Here is a 19,930-nt window from a genome sequence, read left to right on the forward strand (position 1 = left end):
GTTCTTCATTTACAGGCTTTCTTGGATCCAGAGGGAGTCACATTAAAACGACTACATTTGTATTGGTGTCTTTTTATTTTGCGTGGCTAAGGCATTTCTAATAGAGTAGGGAGTGCTGGTGGATAATGTCATCACGATCTGCCCTCACACTAAGTCAGCAGAATTTGCCCAACAACCACAAAGCAAGAGTTCAGCCCAGGCCCCCAGGGAACCTATTTTATCCACAAGGAATTAGGTTTATCAATTCATGTATTCAATTCATTCAAAGGGATGATGGGTAGTGGTTAGTTTCCTGTTTTAGAGTTGGAAGAGACTTAGACATCACCCAGAGCAGAAAACCTTCCTATGACACTCCCGTTAGGGGCTTTAAGTTACTGCCATATTCTGGATAAGTTATTTCATTTACTGTTCTTGTTTCTAAATTAACGACCGAAGATTGTGTGTATTATTGCCTACAAGACCAAGGTCATTTAGAGAAAACTTAGTAAAATGAATTCTGCTTTCCCTACTAGGCCTAGGCCACCCAATTTACCAAGCCTCAGCCTGAGTTTATATCTACAGGGTGCTGAATTGCCATCTAGTGGAAATTAACCTAGGCTGCCCATCCTGATGTGAACTTCATTCTTCAACAAACTTTTATGGAGGCGTACTCGATGTCAGGCTTTTTGCGTAGAAGTATGACGGGGAGGTGTACAAAGTCTAACACAATATGATGGTACCTACCATTATAAAAGGCTCACAATTTAGTGATACACACTTATAATTATTATTACTAGCATTTTTCTTCTTTTTTTTTTTTGCAGGGAGGGGGGAGTATGGTTGGAGGATGGAGGAAGGGTATGGTAGCTAATATACAATTTACTACGTGAAAGGAGACCTGGTGATGAAGTGGTTAAGAGCTAGGTTGCTAACCAAAATGTTGGCAGTTCGAATCTACCAGCCACTCCTTGGAAGCCCTATGAGTCTGTCCTAAAGGGTCGCTATGAGTTGGAATCAACTAGATGGCAATGGGTTTGGTCTGGTTTTTGGTATATGAAAGGCACTCTTCTATGCACCTTAGTATTAACTCGTTAAATACCCAAATAATCCCACAAAGTGGGAACTATTCTATGCCTATTTTACAGATAGGGGTTTTGGGGTGTTGGTGCAAATGGTTAACCCATTCAGCTGCTAACCGAAAGGCTGGAAGTTTGGTCTACCTGGAGATGCTTGGCAGAAAGGCCTAGAGATCAACTTCTCAAAAATCAGCCACTGAAAACCCTCTGAAACACCGTTCTACTCCGATACACACGGGGTTCCCATGAGTCACAGTGGACTCCACAGCGACTAGTTCTGGTTTATTTTACAGATAAAGAAACTGAGGCATAGAGGTTAATTACTTCTTCAGGGTCTCACAGCCACTAATTAGTGAAGACAAAGTTGAAAACAAGCAGTCTGGTTTAGGAGATCCAGAAATAGAGTGAAACCATAAAGAGAGATGAAATTCTGATACATGGTACCACATGGATTAACCTTGAAAGCTTTATGCTGAGTGAAGTCAGCCACACAAAAAGACAAATACTGTATGACCTACTTACATGAAATATCTAGAACAGGTAAACGCATAGAAAGCAAAGTTTATTAGTGGTTACCAGGGGCTGGGGGGAGAGGAAAGGGGAGTGCTGTTTCTGTTTAAAAGGATGAAAACATTTGAAAATAGTGGTTATGATAATTAATGTCCTCAATCATAAACTTAAAAATGATTAAAATGGCAAACGTTTTGTTATACATATATTTTACTACAATTTAAAAAAAAGGGGGAGGGAATGAAGTCTCGAGAGAAAGGTAGGAATGAGAAGTGGAAAACAGGCAGGAGAAGAGTGAGGAGAGGGCAGGTTTTATCTTCACCAAAGAAAATAATTTACTTATGATTTGCAGATTTGCATCATTTAACGCCTGGAGTCACGCTCAGAAATGGGAAGTTAAAAAAAACCCAAAAACTTAAGTCTATAAGGTTAGCCCACAGAAGGCTTTCCGTTCGTTAAGACCCCGACACAAGGGGCGGCAGTCAGGCTTCCCCGCCGGAACTTCAACCCCCGCGACGCACCGCGCGGGAAGCGGGGCCTATGGTGAGAGAAAGTTGGGGTGTTCTAAACGTGTCTTGAGAAAAAAAAAAAATCACGTACATTTTTCGCTGCCCTCACGCTGTCACACAAATCTCAGTTCCAGCAGGTCACATCGCTTTTTTTTTTTTAAACAGTGCGCGCCTGTCAGGCTTCGGGCACCGTAGCAGACAGGCGCGCGGCGCGAGGACCTCAGGAGCGCGGGGGCGGGGCCAGCGGCGAAGGGATGGGGCGGGGAGTAGGCCGGAAGTGCGTGTGCGGGGCGACGGGGTAGACCTGGGCCGCTGCGGCGCGCGTTCCTGGCTACTGCGTTGACATAGGCCGGCTGCAGACAGCGCTTCACCGGACGTTCCTCTTAGGGCTCGGTCAGGTGCCAGAGGCCGGCGCCTTCCGCTCCCCGGCTCGCTCTAAGGCCCTCAGTCTCTGCTCATCTCATCGTCGGCCGGGAAGACATGAGCAACAAAGAAGGTGAAGTCCTCAGCATTTACGCGTGATTTTCTCAGAGGAAGGCTCTCCAGCCTCTTTCTCGGGCTTTCAACTTCTCACCCTTGAGGGATGCCCTCTTCCCTGGGAGGCTAGGGGTGGTCGTGGTGGTGGCGGCGGCTCTGGTGCTTTCCTAGGCCGGATAGACCTTACTCAAATCCCTTATTTTCTTAAATTTTCGAGCTGTAATTTTATCCGAGTTCGGTGATTGCTCCACATTATGCCAGTTCAAGAAACCCGTCGGGAGGTCTGGGTGGGGTGAAGTTAAGGTTTGGGGGAAGAGGAAGGGCTTATTTATTTATTTTTTCTGAAAATCATCTAAGTTGAGGGTACAGTGGGTATGTTGTTTTAAAGGAAGAAAGGGATTTGCCTATATCGTTTGGTCAGCTCTTGTGATGGAAGAGCCTTATCCAACTTTTTTCTTCATCTCTGCATAAGGATCAGGTGGGATCAGGAAAAGGAAGCACGAAAATTTCCCTCATAACCAAAGACGAGAAGGGAAGGATGTTAATTCATCTTCACCTGTGATGTTGGCTTTCAAATGTAAGTTCTTTGTAAGTTGGCAAAGGGAAGAGAACTAAGATGTTGTAAAAAAAAAAAAAAAAAACTGTTTAGCCATGTTGTGTACCACAAAACAATCTCTAAGATGCTAAGATGTGTAGATGTGAACCTTTTAATTTTCCTGGAGGCTTTATGATGGTGTTAGGTCTGTCCTGAAAGTCTGAATTCCAAACATCTTGATTTTTTTTCCCTGGTTCTAGTTCTACAGGTAAACATTAGGTAACATCAGACTTGCCTTATAGTTAGAAAGTGTTGTGTACCTGATAACATTTTCATGTCTATTATACACTGGAAACCCTGGTGGCATAGTGGTTAAGAGCTACGGCTGCTAACCAAAAGGTTGGCAGTTCGAATCCACCAGGTGCTCTTTGGAAACTCTATGAGGCAGTTCTGCAGTGTCTTGTAGGGTCACTCTAAGTCAGAATTGACTTGACAACAATGAGTTATATATATACGTATATGTTTATATGTGTGTATATATGCGTATGTCTGTATATGCATATACATATATGTATATGGTTACATGGTATCGTTTAATAACCAAAAACCAAACCTGTTGCTGTCGAGTCGATTCCGACTCAGAGAGACCCTATAGGACAGAGTAGACCTGCCCCATGGAATTTGCAAAGAGCGCCTGGTGGATTTGAGCTGCTGACTTTTTGATTAGCAGCTGTAGCACTTAACTGCTATGCCACCAGGGTTTCCACGCATATACGTGTATATGTATACGTATACATACGTACATATGTATATGGACACACACGCACACACATCATAATCAAACTCATTGCCGTTGAGTCTATTCAGACTCATAGCTACCCTGTAGGACAGAGTAGAACTGCCTGATAGGGTTTCCAAGGATTGGCTTGTGGGTTTGAATTGCTGAGCTCTTGGTTAGCAGCCGAATGCTTAACCACTGCGCCGCCAGGGCTCCGTGTGTGTGTGTGTGTGTGTGTGTGTATGTAAATGTATTTTGTTTTTCAAGTAGATTTTTTTAATGATGGGAACTGTATCTCTGTTTTTGTCTTTGTAGCACTCTACGTAGTGGGAACTCATATTTTACACTTTCAAGGCCCTTTTTTCTACCATATTGACTTGGTCAAATTATTCTCCATTTCAAAACAAAACCGAAAAACAAAATTCTCCTTCTTCTTGTCCTCCTCTATCCACTTAAAAAAAAAAAAAAACAAACCCAGTTGCTGTCGAGTGGATTCTAACTCAAGGCAGCCTCATGTATGTCAGAGTAGAGCTGTGCTCCATAGAGTTTTCAATGGCTGATTTTTTCTAAAGTAGATTACCAGGCCTTTCTTCTGGGATGCCACTGATTGGACTCAAACCTCCAACTTTTCAGTTAGCAGCTGTGGGTGTTAACCATTTATACCACTCAGGGATTCTCCTTTATCCACTACCTTATATACTGTATAGTTTCTGTGGTTTAGGAATCTGGTAGAGGCTTAGCTGGTCCTGACCTGTAATCATCTGAAGGTTTGATTGGGGCTGGAGGATCCACAGCTGTTGGCACATGAGGTCTTCTGCCAACAAACAGCTTTCTGTTCCTCTCCATGTGGACTCCTCCATAGGACTGCTTGTGTGTCCTCATCTTGGCATCTGCTTTCCCCAGAGCGAGTGACTCCAGAGAGAGAGGAAGTTGGAAACCACATCCCCCTCTATATCCTAATCCCAGTTATCATACATTGTCACTTTTGCCACATTCTGTGAGGTGAGTAAGTACAGCCTTCTGGACATTGTCAGGGACAAGAATTCTATAATCCAATAGAGGTCATTGAATGGAACAACTTGGTGAAAGTTACTCCTTATAGAAATATACATCATATAACATTAAGTGAAAAATTTATCTACCAATGGTAAAACTCGGTTAAGGCATACCTATATTTAAAGAAAATAATTTTTTGGTTCCTAGCAGAGCCCTCTGATTTCCAGGTACTTTGGAAATATATAAGATGATTTTGTGCTCTTCATTTTTATTTAGTAAGTAATAATTGCTTTATTGTGCATAGCATTAATATTTTTAAGTGAAATTTGTGTTTCTGCCTTCCAGCAGCCTGTATTTTAAGAAAGTTCAGATCATTTCTCGTTTTTCACTTTCTTCTTGTTAGCTTTATCAAGTATCTTTGTAAAAGTTTAATGTAAATGAAAGCTTACTTATGTGTCAGGAGATTTCGGAAAGGAGGAAAGGTTTCCATGGAAGGTCTTTAATGAGAAACACCAGCTTCTAGAAGAAATTTAATGAGATAGTATGTTTTGTTAGACGTAAACTTAAACCCAAGATTTTTTGTGTGGCGCTTCTGGATTTTTAATGTCTTACCAATTACTTTGCTATTGAAGGTGCAGAGTTAAATTAACAAAGAGTCAGCAGATAAATATTTTAGCATTGTTAATTCATGTAAGTAAAGGCATATTTTTCTCTTTTTAGCTTTTTATTTTGAAATAACTTCACACTTATAAAATTGGAAAAATGGTGCAGAGAACCTCTTTTTAGCCTTTACTTAGATTGACCAGTTTTAAACATACTACCCCTTTTGCTTTATCAGTCTTCCTATAAATTTATATATATACACACATTATTTTTTCTGAACCATTTGGGAATAAATTGCGTACATTGTGCCGCTTTACCTCTTAATACTTCAGAACGTATTTTCTAGGAACAAGGATACAGTGCATGTATCACTTTCAGGAAATTTAACATTGATACAATACTTTAACCCTCAGTACATGTTTTGTCAGTTGTCCCAATGATGTTCTTTGTAGAATTTTTCGCTCTAGTCCAGTATCCAGTCCAGAATCCCATATTGCACTAAGTTTTCATGTCTCTTTAGCTTTCTTTAATATGGAGCAATTTCTCAGCCTTTCTTTGTCTTTCATGTCAGTATTGTTGAAGAATTTAAGCCTGTTATTTTATAGAATATTCCTCAACTTGGATTTGATTAATATTTTCTCATGATTAGATTCAGGTATGCATCCTGACTGGAATACTGCCTAAGTGATGATGTGTCCTTTTCCGATTATTGCAAAGGACCAGATTATGTGAGGCCTTATAAGGAGTTTGGAATTTGTTAAATGTAACGCAGAGCCATTAAAACCCATTGTCCTCGAGTCAAGTCTGACTCACAGTGACCTATAGGACAGAGTAGAACTGCCTTATAGAGTTTCCGAGGAGCACCTGGTAGATTTGAACTGCCGACCTTTTGGTTAGCAGCCATAGTTCTTAACCACTATGCCACCAGTGACCACTGTTATGTGTATTTCTTGATACATAATGGCAGAGTCATTAGAATGCTTTTTTTAAAACATATTTTTAGAATCCTAAAAACAAAAATATGTTATAAAAAAAAACATTCTGATAGCTATAGAAAGGCAAGAGTAAGTGGAAGCAGAGAAATGAGGTAAGAGGTATTTCCATGTACATAAAACGGGTCACGTAGATTAAGATGGTAGCAATGATGATGATAAGACAGATTAAGCAGTGCTTTAAATTAATTTATATTAATATTTTTATGAAAAATTATATTCCAGCAGCATCAGCATATATTTGAAAAGTAATGTGTAAAACACTTTATTCATTCCATGTTAGAGGCAACACTTAACAGGCTGTGGATTTGTTCTTTTCAAAAACTTTTTAGTTATCAGGAGGTTGCACATCATTAGTAAAGAACCAGGTTTATCTCAAAGCGTAGCATATGCTCTTAAAAAACCAAAAACCAAACCTGTTGCTGTCAAGTCAATTCTGACTCATAAGGACCCCATAGAAAAGAGTAGAACTGACTTGTACGGTTTCCAAGGAGCGACTGGTGGATTCGAACTGCCAACCTTTTTGGTTAGCAGCCGAGCTTTAAACCACTTCGCCACCTATTCAGCAAGCATTCATTCATTCAAGAAATATTGTCTGAACATCTACTGCCATGTTAGAATTATAAAAACGCTTTGTTCTATATTCAAATAGGAAAAAAGAGGAATGAAATAAATAAATTTTCTTGTGGTTTATAATATTCTGTTATGGGGAGCTTCTGTTCACTATCACAGTTTTCCATATTGAGGGTTAATTTATATGAAAAGTGCTGAATCATCAAAGATATTGTAGAACCTAACTGAATGAAGGCACCTTGGTGGCACAGTGGTTAAAGTGCTTGACTACTAACTGAAAGGTCAGCGGTTTGAAACTACCAGTGGCTCCTTAGGAGAAAGATGTGACAGTCTGCTTCTGTAAAGATTTATAACCTTGGAAACCCTACAGGGTTGCTATGAGTTGGAATCGACTTTATGGCAGTGGGTTTAACTGGATACAGTAGTTTGCATTCAGCCTTTTTTTCTCAGGAACTCTTACTTGCTAGTTCTCTTAGTTTAATTTTCCTTTTTCTAGATTTCTTGCATTGTGACTTGTCTCAGTTTTCAGTTGAGCTTTTCCTGATGTAACCACTTACACGCGCGTTATAATGTTTCTTACCCATTGTTTTCAGATGAACTCTGCCACAGTATTCTTTCTATTGCAGAACTGCTTAATGATTTAGTCTTCTAGTTATCACAAATCCAACTCACATAATGGTTGTAAATTTTATTTTCAATCTTTTCTTTTATAACCTTTAAAATAGTTTAGCATTTCCCACGTGTGTGGTTATGTACGCAGTGTTACTACATGGTAAGATAATGTAAATTTTAGATAATGGATTAATTAGATTGTTATTCAATATTTATTTAAAAATGGAAATAAAATTCACATACTGTAGTAATTTTAAGAAATTTATTACATATTTCTCTTAGACTAATGCTATTTCAGTAGACTACAGATTTTTTAAAAATCTCCAAAGATTCAGGACTTTGTGTGTTTCTATGCATCGTTGGCGTTTGAAGAAGAAGATTAGTGGGTACTTACTTTTAAAGGTTTAGCCATTTGGTACCATTATAGACAAGTGGAGTAATATTTGGACCTTTAATGCTTTAGTGGTACACACTGGACAGTTAAGAGCATTGTAAATAGTAAGTGATAGAGATTGTTTGAATGTGTCATCGCTACCACATTCTACTTGTGTTATTCCTTAATAATGGCAGATGTTTACAGCCGTTGTCCTCATTTACGTTGTCATATGCATTCTTTTATATGGTTTGATAGGCTTCAGATATAGAATATGAATCCTTATGGTCATTATAATTGTTCTCAGCATTTCAGCAGGAACTCGATGCAAGGCATGACAAATATGAAAGACTTGTGAAACTTAGTCGGGATATAACTGTTGAAAGTAAAAGGACAATTTTTCTCCTCCATAGGATTACAAGGTGAGTAAATACCTTTAAAAGTTGTTGTAGGTTGATACAGTTTATAATTTATGCTTTATACTTCAAAGGTATAAATATTCTAATTACCTGTTAGAATATTCTGTGGCTCATTTTGTGAACATTGGGATCAGGGATCAGAGAAAATCAGTAGAAGGTATATTTTAAGAATAAACATTTTAATGAAAATAGGAAGGGAAAATTCTTACTTTCATAACAGCTACAGTTATTGTGTTGTGTTAAGATCATTCATTAAAATAAAGTTGTGAAATGATACTAAATTTTTGTGGTTTTTTAGAGTCTCTTATATTAAAGCTTTACTTAGAGGAGAGGTGTTAAAATTTTAATATTACATAAATGTTAAAAACCCAGTTAATCCTTCCCATTCATTTTCAACTCATTTCCCAATCGCTTTCTGCCTCATGGCTATTGAAATTGCCCTCATTACCTTCATATTGCTAAATCTAGTATATTTCTGCAACATTAGATAGCCACTACTAGTGAGCAGATTATTTTAATGTACTGTTTTTATCATAGTTGTGATCATATTGTAAATACAGTTTTGATTAGTAAACTGATGCAGAAAAATTATAAACTACAGAAAAATAATAGTTTATGAAGGAAACCAGCCAGTACAGTACATAATCACTTTATGTCAGTTAGCAGATTTCATGTTTTATTTACAAATCCATTTTCTTTAATATAGATTTCTCCAGCAAGCCTTGGTGGCTTATCTTTCAAGAAATTTGTCCATTTCATCTAAGTTTTTTAGTTTATTGGCATAAAGTTGTTCATGATATTACTTTTAATGTCTGTAGGATCTGTGATGATGTCTTCTCTTTCTTTCCTGTTACTGGCAAATCGTGTCTTCCTTTTTCTCTAGCTACTCTGGCTAGAGGTTTATCAATTTTATCAATCTTTAAGAACTGACTTTTGGTATCACTGATATTCTTAATTTTAATTTTTTTCATAGTTTTCTATTGTACTCTGTTCTATTTACTTTTTCTTCTGCTATCTTTGAGTTTATTTGCTCTTTTTCTAGCTTCTTGAGGTGGAAGCTAATATCAAAGAACCTAAGTGCTTAGTGCTATGAATTTCCTCTTAGTACTGCTTTAGTTGCATACCACAAATTTTGGTACATTGTGTTTTCGTTTTTATTTGGTTCAAAATACTATCTAATTTTTGTGTTGATTTCATTTTTGACCTGAGGGTTATTTGATTCCAAATATTTGGGAATTTTCCAGACACCTTTCTATTCATTTCTAATTTAATTCCATTGTGATCAGGGAACATACTTTTTATGACTGAATACTTTTAAATTTACTCAGACATGTTTTTGGTCCAGAATATGGTCTATCTAGTAGATGTTCTGTGATGATAACTCCAACCATAAAGCTGGTTCCTACATGGCATAGGTAAAATAATACCCCTGTTCTCCAACTTTACCATGTCTTCTTCTTCTTTTTTTTAAACATTTTATTGTGGTTTGGGTAAAAGTTTACAGAGCAAATTAGTTTCCCATTGAAAAATTTATATATATTTTGTGACGTTAGTTGCAGTCCCCTCAGTGTGACAGCATTCTACCCCCTTCTTCCTGGGTTCCCTGTTTTTATTTGCCCATCTTTCCTGTCCCTTCCTGTCTTCTGAACTTTGTTTTGGGGCAGATGCTGCTGTTTTGGTCTTGTATGATTGATTGTTCTGAGGAGCATGTTCCTCACAGGTGTTACTGTTCACTTTATAGGCCTGTCTGTTGTTCCTCTGAAAGGTGATCCCTGGTAGTGGATTTAGTTCCAGGTTTGAAGGGTATCTAAGGGTCATAGTCTCGGGAATTCTACCAGTCTCTATCAGACCAGTAAGTCTGGTCTTTTTTATGAATTTGAATTTTGTTCTACATTTTTCTCTCATTCTGTCAAGGACCTTCTATTGTGATCCCAATCAGAGCGGTTGGTAGCGGTAGCCAGGCACCATCTAGTTCTTCTGGTCTCAGGCGAGTAGAGGCTGTAGTTTGTGTGGTCTACTAGTCCTTTGGACTAATTCTTTTCTTGAGTCTTGATTTTTTTCACTGTTCTTTGCTCCAGATGGGAAGAGACCAATAGTTAGTTGTATCTTAGATGGCTACTTGCAAGTTTCTAAGACTCCAGATATTAACTCACCAAAGTAGGATATAGAACATTGTCTTTGTGGACTGTGTTATGCTGATTGACCTAGATGTCCACTGAGACTATGGTCCTAAGCCCTCATTCCCAGTGACTCAGTCCCTCGATGGAAACAACCTAAGTGCTCATCAACGGACAAATGGATAAACAAACAATGGTACATATACACCATATGATATATACCTAGTAGTGGGATTGCTGAATCATAAGATGTCTGTATTTCTAACTTTTTAAGGAAGCAGCACGTTTCCTTAAAGGTATTTGGTTATGGGTAACAAGTTTTCGTAGCTTTGCCCTCATGTGCTCTACTACAGGCATGAATATGTTTGTAATACATACAGATACATATGTAGAAATGTCCTCTGCCAAACCTGTATATGCTCGTGGGTATACTCTCATGTGCCATCCCATACGTATTCAAGTTACATACCTACCTATGTATCCACTCGTAAATTACTGTTATTACTGTTATTGCAGGGTCATGTATGTAATAGTATTTACTGTTGTTTCCTTTTACTCTTGTGTTCCTCCCAGTGCGGTCTTTGCCTTGGTTATGTTGTACTGACGTCCACCTTATTGTGTATTGCCTTTCCCTTCACCCAAATTAATACATGTCTTCCATCTAGTTAGTGATTTTCCCTGTCTCCCCCCCATCCCTGATAACAAAGAATGTCTCTCTGTGTGTAAACCTTTTCTTGTCTTTTTGTAATATTTGTCTCATAGAATATTCGTCCTTTTGTCATTGAGTTATTTCACTCAGCATAATGTCCTGCACATTCATCAATGTTGTGAGATGTTTCACAGGTTCATCATTATTCTTTAACATTGCATAGTATTCCATTGTGTGTATGTACCATAGTTTGTTCATCCATTTGTTCATCGATGAGCGCTTAGGTTGTTTCCATCTTTTTGCTTTTGTGAATAATGTTGCAATGAACATGGGTTTGCGTGTTCCATTTGTGTCACAGCTCTTATTTCTCTAAGATATATACCTAATAGTGGGATTGCTGGATCGTAACATGTATGTATTTCTAACTTTTTAAGGAAGCACCATGCTGTTTTTCACAGTGGATTTTACAATCCCACCAGCAATGTATGTTTCTCCATCATTTCCGATACTGGCCATTCTCTCCAGGGCACTCTTTCTCTATTGAGTTTGATAATTTATTGGAATGGTCACAGAAACCTCATGGAAACAACATAACTGCAATAACAACTTTAATAACAGAAGTATATAAACAGAAATGAAGATATGCAAATGGTGAGGTTCAAGAGGGTTCCCAGTGTGGGGCCTCAGTGTTTAAAAGGACATACATGCCAAAGGGGACCTACTTATGTTTCTCAAAAACCAGTGTTCATTTTAACCCATCAGGAAACTTTCAAACAGGAAACTCTATGATGTCACTTTGTAGGCTTGGCTATTGGTCAGTCCTCTCAGTTCTCAGCCGGGGTTCAGTCTTTTAAACTCTGCTACCACTGTCTAGGTCTGCACATTGTCTCTGCTTCTTCTGGAACTATTGCAGCTGCTGCCTCCATCACCATCGCAGGTTGAGTCAGTCTGGGAGGACCATAGTGCAGGGCCCCCATATTCAAAGGACGTCTCCTCTATTCACTCTTGAGCATCAGGAAGCCCCATCTGAGCTTCTGTGTTCTAGGGTTTTTATCAGACCAGTTAAGGTCAGGCTGGGCAGGGGTCCCCGAGTTAATCCTGGTAAAAGTTGGTTACCTGGCCAGGCTTTGGAACCAGGACCAGAAGGCCAAATTACTTTTTCTCAGTAAGCTGATTCCACATGAGACATAGGGTATATCTTTTTCCATCCTTTAGTTCTATTTGTGTTTAGTTTTAAAGTGGATTTCTTGTCTCTCTTGCTTTTATATCTCATCCGACAATCTGCTTTAAAAAAATTTTTTTTATTGTACTTTAGATGGTTTATAGAACAAACTAGGTTCTCATCAGTTAGTACACACATTGTTCTTTGACATTGGTTAACAGCCCCACGACACGTCAACACTCTGCCTTCTCAACCCTGGGCTCCCTATTACCAGCTTTCCTGTTGCCTCCTGCCTTCTAGTCCCTGCCTTAGGCCTGGCGTGCCCCTTTAGTCTTGTTTTGTTCCATGGTTCTGTTCAATCTTTAGCTGAAAGGTGAACACATTACTGAGCTGAAATGGTGTCTGGCGGCCATACTCCCAGGGTTTCTCCAGTCTTTGTCAGGCCAGCAAGTCTGGTCTTTCTTTTGAATTAGAGTTTTGTCCTACATTTTTCTCTAGCTCTGTCCGGGACCCTCTATTGTGATCTCTGTCAGAGCAGTCAGTGGTGGTAGCTGGGCATCATCTAGTTGTATTGGACTCACCGTAGTAGAGGCCGTGGAAGATGTGGTCCATTAGTCCTTTGGACTGATCTTTCCTGTGTATCTTTAGTTTTCTTCATTCTTCCTTGCTCCCAAAGGGGTGAGACCAGTGGAGTATCTAGATGGCTGCTCATAGGCTTTTGAGACCCCAGATGCTACTCACCAAAGTAGAATGTAGAACATATTCTTTATAAACTATGTTATGCCAGTTGAGCTAGAAGTTCTCCGAGACCATGGTCCCCACAGCCCAGCAGTTCGGTCCCTCAGGGAGTTTGGATGTGTCTTTGGAGCTACCATGACCTTGCCTTGTACAGGTTGTGCTGGCTTCACCAGTATTGTGTACTGTCTTACCCTTCACCAGAGTTTCCACTTGTCTGTTAGGTGTTTTTCCATCCCCACCCCTCCCCTCCCTCGTAACCACCAAAGATTGTTTCTTTTTTTGTGTGGACCTGTTTATGAGTTTTTACAGTAGCGGTCTCATACAGTATTTGTCCTTTTGTGATTGACTTATTTCACTCAACATAATGCCCTCCAGGTTCATCCGTGTTATGAGATGCTTCACAGATTCATCGTTCTTTATCGTTGCGTAATACACCATTGTGTGTATATACCACAGTTTATCTGCTGATGGACATCTGGGTTGTTTCCATCTTTTTGCTATTGTGAACAATGCTGCAGTGAACATGGGTGTGCATATGTCTATTCATGTGACGACTCTTATTTCCCTAGGATATATTCCTAGGAGTGGGACTGCTGGATCATATGGTATTTCTAGCTTTCTAAGGAAGAGCCATATCGTTTCCCAAAATTGTTATATCATTTTGCATTCCCACCAGTAGTGCATAAGAGTTCCGATCTCCCCCGCTGCCTCTCCAACATTTGTTACTTCCTGTTTTATTGATTCGTGCCAGTAATGCTGGGGTCAGATGGTATCTCATTGTGCTTTTGATTTGTATTTCTCTATTTTTTTTTTTTTTTTTTTTAATGGCTAGAGATTATGAGCATTTCTTCATGTGTCTGGTGGCTGCTCAGATGTCTTTGGTGAAGTGTCTGTTCGTTTCCTTTGCCCATTTTTTAATTGGATTATTTGTGTTTTTGTTGTAGAGGTGTTGGATTTTCTTGTAGATTTTAGAGATTGGACCTTTGTCTGATTTGTAATAGCCAAAATTTTTTTCCAATTCTGTAGGTACAGTTTTTACTCTTTTGGTGAAGTCTTTTGATGAGCATAAGTGTTTTAATTTTTAGAAGATCCCAGTTATCTAGCTTATCCTCTGGAGCTTGTGTCCACCCATCAGCTGAAAAGTACACATTCTTTTCCAACGCACGTGGAAAGTTCTCCATAATATACCACATCTTAGGCCACAGAGCAACCCTTAACAAAATCGAAAACATTGAGATATTGCAAAGTATCTACTCTGACCACAATGCCATCCAAATAGAAATTAACAACAGGAAGAGTAAGGAAAAAAAACCCAATTACATGGAAACTGAATAACACCATGCTTAAAAACCACTGGGTAATAGAAGAAATCAGAGATGGAATAAAAAAATTCCTCGAATCAAACAAGAATGAAAACACATCATACCAAAACCTTTGGGACACATGAAAGGTAGTCTTAAGAGGTCAATTTATAGCAATAGATGCACACATCAAAAAAGAAGAAAGGGACAAAATCAAAACATTAGCTACACAACTAGAACAAATAGAGAACAACAAAAGAAACCCACAGCCACTAGAAGAAAGGAAATAATAAAGATCAAAGCAGAAATAAATGCAACTGAGAACAGAAACACAAGAGAAAGAATCAACAAAGCCAAAAGTTGGTTCTTTGAAAGGATCAACAAAATCGACAAACCACTGGCCAAACTGACAAAAGAAAAACAAGAGAGGATGTAAATAACCCAAATAAAAAATGAAATGGGGGACATTACAACAGACCCAACTGAAATAAAAAGGATCATAACAGAGTATTATGAAAAACAATACTCCAACACATTTGAAAACCTAGAGGAAATGGGCAAATTTCTAGAGACACACTACCTACCCAAACTAACACAAAATGATGTTGGAAATCTGAACAGACCCATAGGAAGAGAAGAGATTGAAAAGGTAATAATAATAATAAAAAACTTCCGGTAAAAAAAAGCCCTGGTCCACTTGGCTTTACTGGAGAATTCTACCAAACATTCAGAGAAGAGCTTACACCAGTACTACTCAAACTATTTGAGAACATAGAAAAGGAAGCGATATTGCCAAATTCGTTCTGTGAAGCCAGCATAACCCTGATACCAAAACCAGGCAAAGGCATCACAAAAGAAAATTACAGACCGGTATTTCTCATGAATATAGGTGCAAAAATTCTCAACAACGTTTCAGCCAATAGAATTCAGCATCATATCAAAAAAATAATACACCATGACCAAGTAGGATTCATACCAGGTATCCAAGGATGGTTCAACATTAGAAAATCAATCAATGCAATCCACCACATAAATGAAAGAAAAGAATCACACGATCATCTCAACTGATGCAGAAAAGGCATATGACAAAGTCCAGCACCCATTCCTGATAAAAAAAAACTCTCAATAAAATAGGTATTGAAGGAAAGTTTTTTAACATAATAAAGGGCATACATGCAAAACCAACGGCCAACATTATTCCTAATGGAGAGAGGCTGAGAACATTTCCCTTGAGAGCAGGAACAAGGCAAGGATGCCCTTTATCACCACTCTTATTTAACATCGTGTTGGAAGTCCTAGCTAGAGCAATAAGGCAAGAAACAGAAATAAAAGGCATCCAAATTAGTAATGAAGAAGTTAAACTCATCCTATTTGCAGATGATATGTTACTATACATAGAGAACCCAAAAGACTCCATGGGAAAACTACTGGAACTAATAGATTCAGCAGAGTAGCATGATACAAGATAAACATACAAAAATTGGGTGGATCCCTATATACCAGCAAAGAGAATGATGAAAAGGAAACGAGGAAAACAATACCATTTATAATAGTCTGCTTTTTAATGGGAATGTTTAGATCATTTACATTCAATGTGATTACTGATAGGTTGGATTAACTCCAAGATCCATTTCCCTCTTGTTTTGCTTTATTTTGGATTAAGTATTTTTTATGATTCCCTTTTATTTACTTATTAGCTATACTTGTGTTTGTAGTGGTTGTTTTATGGTTTATATGTGGTTTATGGTTTAGGTATATATCTTATGACAGTTGACCACCGATTAATATTACAGGTGGTCCTCACTTTGCTCCATACTATGTTAATGAAACTCCTGCATATCGAACCATGTCTTTGTTTGCATGGTTCTGTGGTAACAGTTCACAAACCCAGGTCACAGTTGCGACGTGTACAAGTTTCACTTAACACAGTACTTTGCAAAGTAAGGGCTTCTTGCATATCACTTTGTGTGTAGTATATAAGAACCTTAAATAGTATAGTTACCTTTTCATTTCCCCTCAATCACTGTGGCCTTTTAGCTACTGTTGAATAGTAGCACATAATAAGCCTACTACTACATTTGTTATAAATCCAACAATAAATTATTGTTTTCATTTTAAACAATATGGTTTAAAACATAAGGAAAAAATTATATTTAGCCACGTATTTACTATTTCTAGTGTTCTTCATTTCTTTCTGTAGATTCACATTTTCATCTGGTATCATTTTCCTTTTGCTTAAAGAACTTTATTTAATAACTTTTTATATTGTCAGTCTGCTGGTGGTGAGTCAACTATTTCCAGTTCTATGTGAGCCATGGATCAAGGAGCCCTGGTGAAGCCCTCAGCTGCTAACCGAACGGTTGGCGATTTGAACTTACCACTACAACATGGGACAAAGATATGGTAGCCTGCTTCTGTAAAGACACACAGCCTTGGAAACTCTATGGGCAGTTCTACTCTGTCCTATAGAGGGCTGCTGTGAGTCGGAATCGAGTTGATGGCAGTGAGTTCAGGTGTTTTTTTTTTTTTTTTTGCTTTTACTTTTGTGAGTTACAGGCATTGCTCTGCCTGCTAACTTTGGGCAGTTCTTTTTCCATCTTGGGGTTTTTCTTACATGACTGCACTGATCAGTACTCAGCTGAAGCCTTGAATGGGAGAGACCTTCTGCAGATCTCTGGAGCTCTTTCTGTTTGTGCAGCTCTCTCTTTGTTACTCTGCCCAGTGAATTTTAGCCACTTTTACCTCGAACTCCCAAATCATTATCTACTCAAGGAGACTTTTCTGCTCCACCTAAGTGCCCTTTTCCTGTACTGCCACTTGGAAACTTTCTCCAGGTAATAAGATGAGCAATCTTAAGGCTCATATCATTATTTCTCTTCTCTGAGGGTTCTATCTGCCATGCTGCCTGTTGTCAAATATCTGAAAACCATTGTTTGTTTTTAAATTTATTTTGTTGTTGAGAACATACACAGGAAAACATGCACCAATTTAGCTGTTTCCACATGTACAATTGAGTGACATTGATTACATTCTTTAAGTTAATGCAGCCATTCTCACCCTCATCTGAGCTGTTCTTCCTCCATTAACATAAATTCACTGCCCCCCAAGGTTCATGTCTAACCTTTTGAGTTGCTGTTGTCACTTTGATCCCATATAGATCTTTTTTTTTTAATAGTTTTTATTGAGCTTTGAACATTTACAAATCAAGTCAGTCACATAGAAGCTTATATACACACCTTACTCCACACTCCCACCGACTCTCCCCCTAATGAGTCAGCCCTTCCATTCTCTCCTTTCATGACAATTTTGCCAGCGTCCAACCCTTTCCACCCTCCTATCTCCCCTCCAGACAGGAGATGCCAACACAGTCACAAGTGTCCACCTGATACAAGTAGCTCACTCTTCATCAGCGTCTCTCTCCAACCCATTGTCCAGTCCCTTCCATGTCTGATGAGTTGTCTTCGGGAATGGTTCCTGTCCTAGGCCAACAGAAGGTTTGGGGACCATGACCGCCAGGATTCCTCTAGTCTCAGTCAGACCATTAAGTCTGGTCTTCTTATGAGAATATGGGGTCTGCATCCCACTGTTCTCCTGCTCCCTCCGGGGTTCTCTGTTGTACTCCCTGTCAGAGCAGTCATTGGTTGTGGCCGGGCACCATCTAGTTCTTCTGGTCTCAGGATGATGTAAGTCTCCAGTTCATGTAGCCCTTTCTGTCTCTTGGGCTCATAGTTATCGTGTGACCTTGGTGTTCTTCATTCTCCTTTGGTCCAGGTGGGTTGAGACCAATTGATGCATCTTAGATGGCCGCTTGTTAGCATTTAAGACCCCAGACGCCACATTTCAAAGTGGGATGCAGAATGTTTTCGTAGTAGTAGTATTTTGCCAATTGACTTAGAAGTCCCCTTAAGCCATAGTCCCTAAACCCCCGCCCTTGCTCCGCTGACCTTTGAAGCATTCAGTTTATCCCAGAAACTTCTTTGCTTTTGGTCCAGTCCAGTTGAGCTGACCTTCCGTGTATTGACTGTTGTCCTTCCCTTCATCTAAAGTAGTTCTTATCTACTAACTAATCAGTAAAGAACCCTCTCCCACCCTCCCTCCCTGCCCTCTCCTAACCACAAAAGTATGTGTTCTTCTCAGTTTATACTATTTCTCAAGATCTTATAATAGTGGTCTTATACAATATTTGTCCTTTTGCCTCTGACTAATTTCACTCAGCATAATGCCTTCCAGGTTCCTCCATGTTATGAAATAGATTTGTCACTATTCTTTATTGATGCGTAGTATTCCATTGTGTGAATATACCACAATTTATTTAACCCCATTCATCCTTTGATGGACACCTTGGTTGCTTCCAGCGTTTTTGCTATTGTAAACAGAGCTGCAATAAACATGGGTGTGCATATATCTGTTCATGTGAGGGCTCTTATTTCTCTAGGGTATATTCCAAGGAGTGGGATTTCTGGGTTGTATGGTAGTTCTATTTCTAACTTTTTAAGAAAACGCCAGATAGATTTCCAAAGTGGTTGTGCCATTTTACATTCCCACCAGCAGTGTGTAAGAGTTCCAGTCTCTCCGCAGCCTCTCCAACGTTTATTATTTTGTGTTTTTTGGATTAATGCCAGCCTTGTTGGAGTGAGATGGGATTTCATTGTAGTTTTAATTTGCATTTCTCTAATGGCTAATGATCGAGAGCATTTTCTCATGTATGTGTTAGCTGCCTGAATATCTTCTTTAGTGAAGTGCGTGTTCATATCCTTTGCCCACTTTTTGATTGGGTTGTTTGTCTTTTTTGTGGTTGAGTTTTAACAGAATCATATAGATTTTAGAGATCAGGCGCTGGTCGGAGATGTCATAGCTGAAAATTCTTTCCCAATCTGTAGGTGGTCTTTTTACTCTGGTGAAGTCTTTAGATGAGCATAGGTGTTTGATTTTTAGGAGTTCCCAGTTATCTGGTTTCTCTTCATCATTTTTGGTAATGTTTTGTATTCTGTTTATGCCTTGTATTAGGGCTCCTAATGTCCCTATTTTTTCTTCCATGATCTTTATTGTTTTAGTCTTTATGTTTAGGTCTTTGATCCACTTGGAGTTAGTTTTTGTGCTTTGAGTGAGGTATGGGTCCTGTTTCATTTTTTTGCAAATGGATATCCAGTTATGCCAGCACCATTTGTTAAAAAGACTATCTTTTCCCCAATTAACTGACACTGGGCCTTTGTCAAATATCAGCTGCTCATATGTGGATGGATTTATATCTGGGTTCTCAATTCTGTTCCATTGGTCTATGTGTGATCCCATATAGATCTTAAAAGAGCATAATGCCAGAAGGAGACATTTTTTCTAGTAAGCTAAACTATTGTTGGTTTAAAGAAGACTTCAGGGGATATTTTTGGTTTAATTAGTACAATAGTTTCAGGGGCTCATCTAGCCACCATGGCTCCAGAAAGTCTGTAGTCCACGAGAATTTGAAATTCTGTATTTCCCCCTTTTGATCAGGATTCTTCTATAGAATCTTTGATCAGAATGTTCGGTAATGG

General features: G+C 38.8%; 1 protein-coding gene across 3 annotated transcripts in view; it reads left to right on the forward strand.

Moving 5' to 3' along the window:
• The first annotated feature begins 2,355 nt into the window (after window positions 1–2,355).
• The window catches only part of TSNAX (translin associated factor X), a 94,696-nt gene continuing 77,121 nt past the window's right edge, over window positions 2,356–19,930 (forward strand). Inside the window, exons 1-3 of one of the 3 annotated variants that reach the window (XR_010319405.1) lie at window positions 2,356–2,570; window positions 3,024–3,128; window positions 8,321–8,435. Coding sequence is in view for 2 of the 3 variants with exons in the window: in XM_064276657.1 (XP_064132727.1) it covers window positions 2,555–2,570; window positions 3,024–3,128; window positions 8,321–8,435 (236 nt within the window). In the remaining variant the exon portion in view is untranslated. The remainder of the gene's footprint in view (window positions 2,571–3,023; window positions 3,129–8,320; window positions 8,436–19,930) is intronic. The other 2 variants (XM_064276657.1, XM_064276658.1) reach the window with 2 other exon arrangements.

The sequence above is a fragment of the Loxodonta africana genome, chromosome 25, assembly GCF_030014295.1.
Source record: "Loxodonta africana isolate mLoxAfr1 chromosome 25, mLoxAfr1.hap2, whole genome shotgun sequence".
NCBI lineage: Eukaryota > Metazoa > Chordata > Mammalia > Proboscidea > Elephantidae > Loxodonta > Loxodonta africana.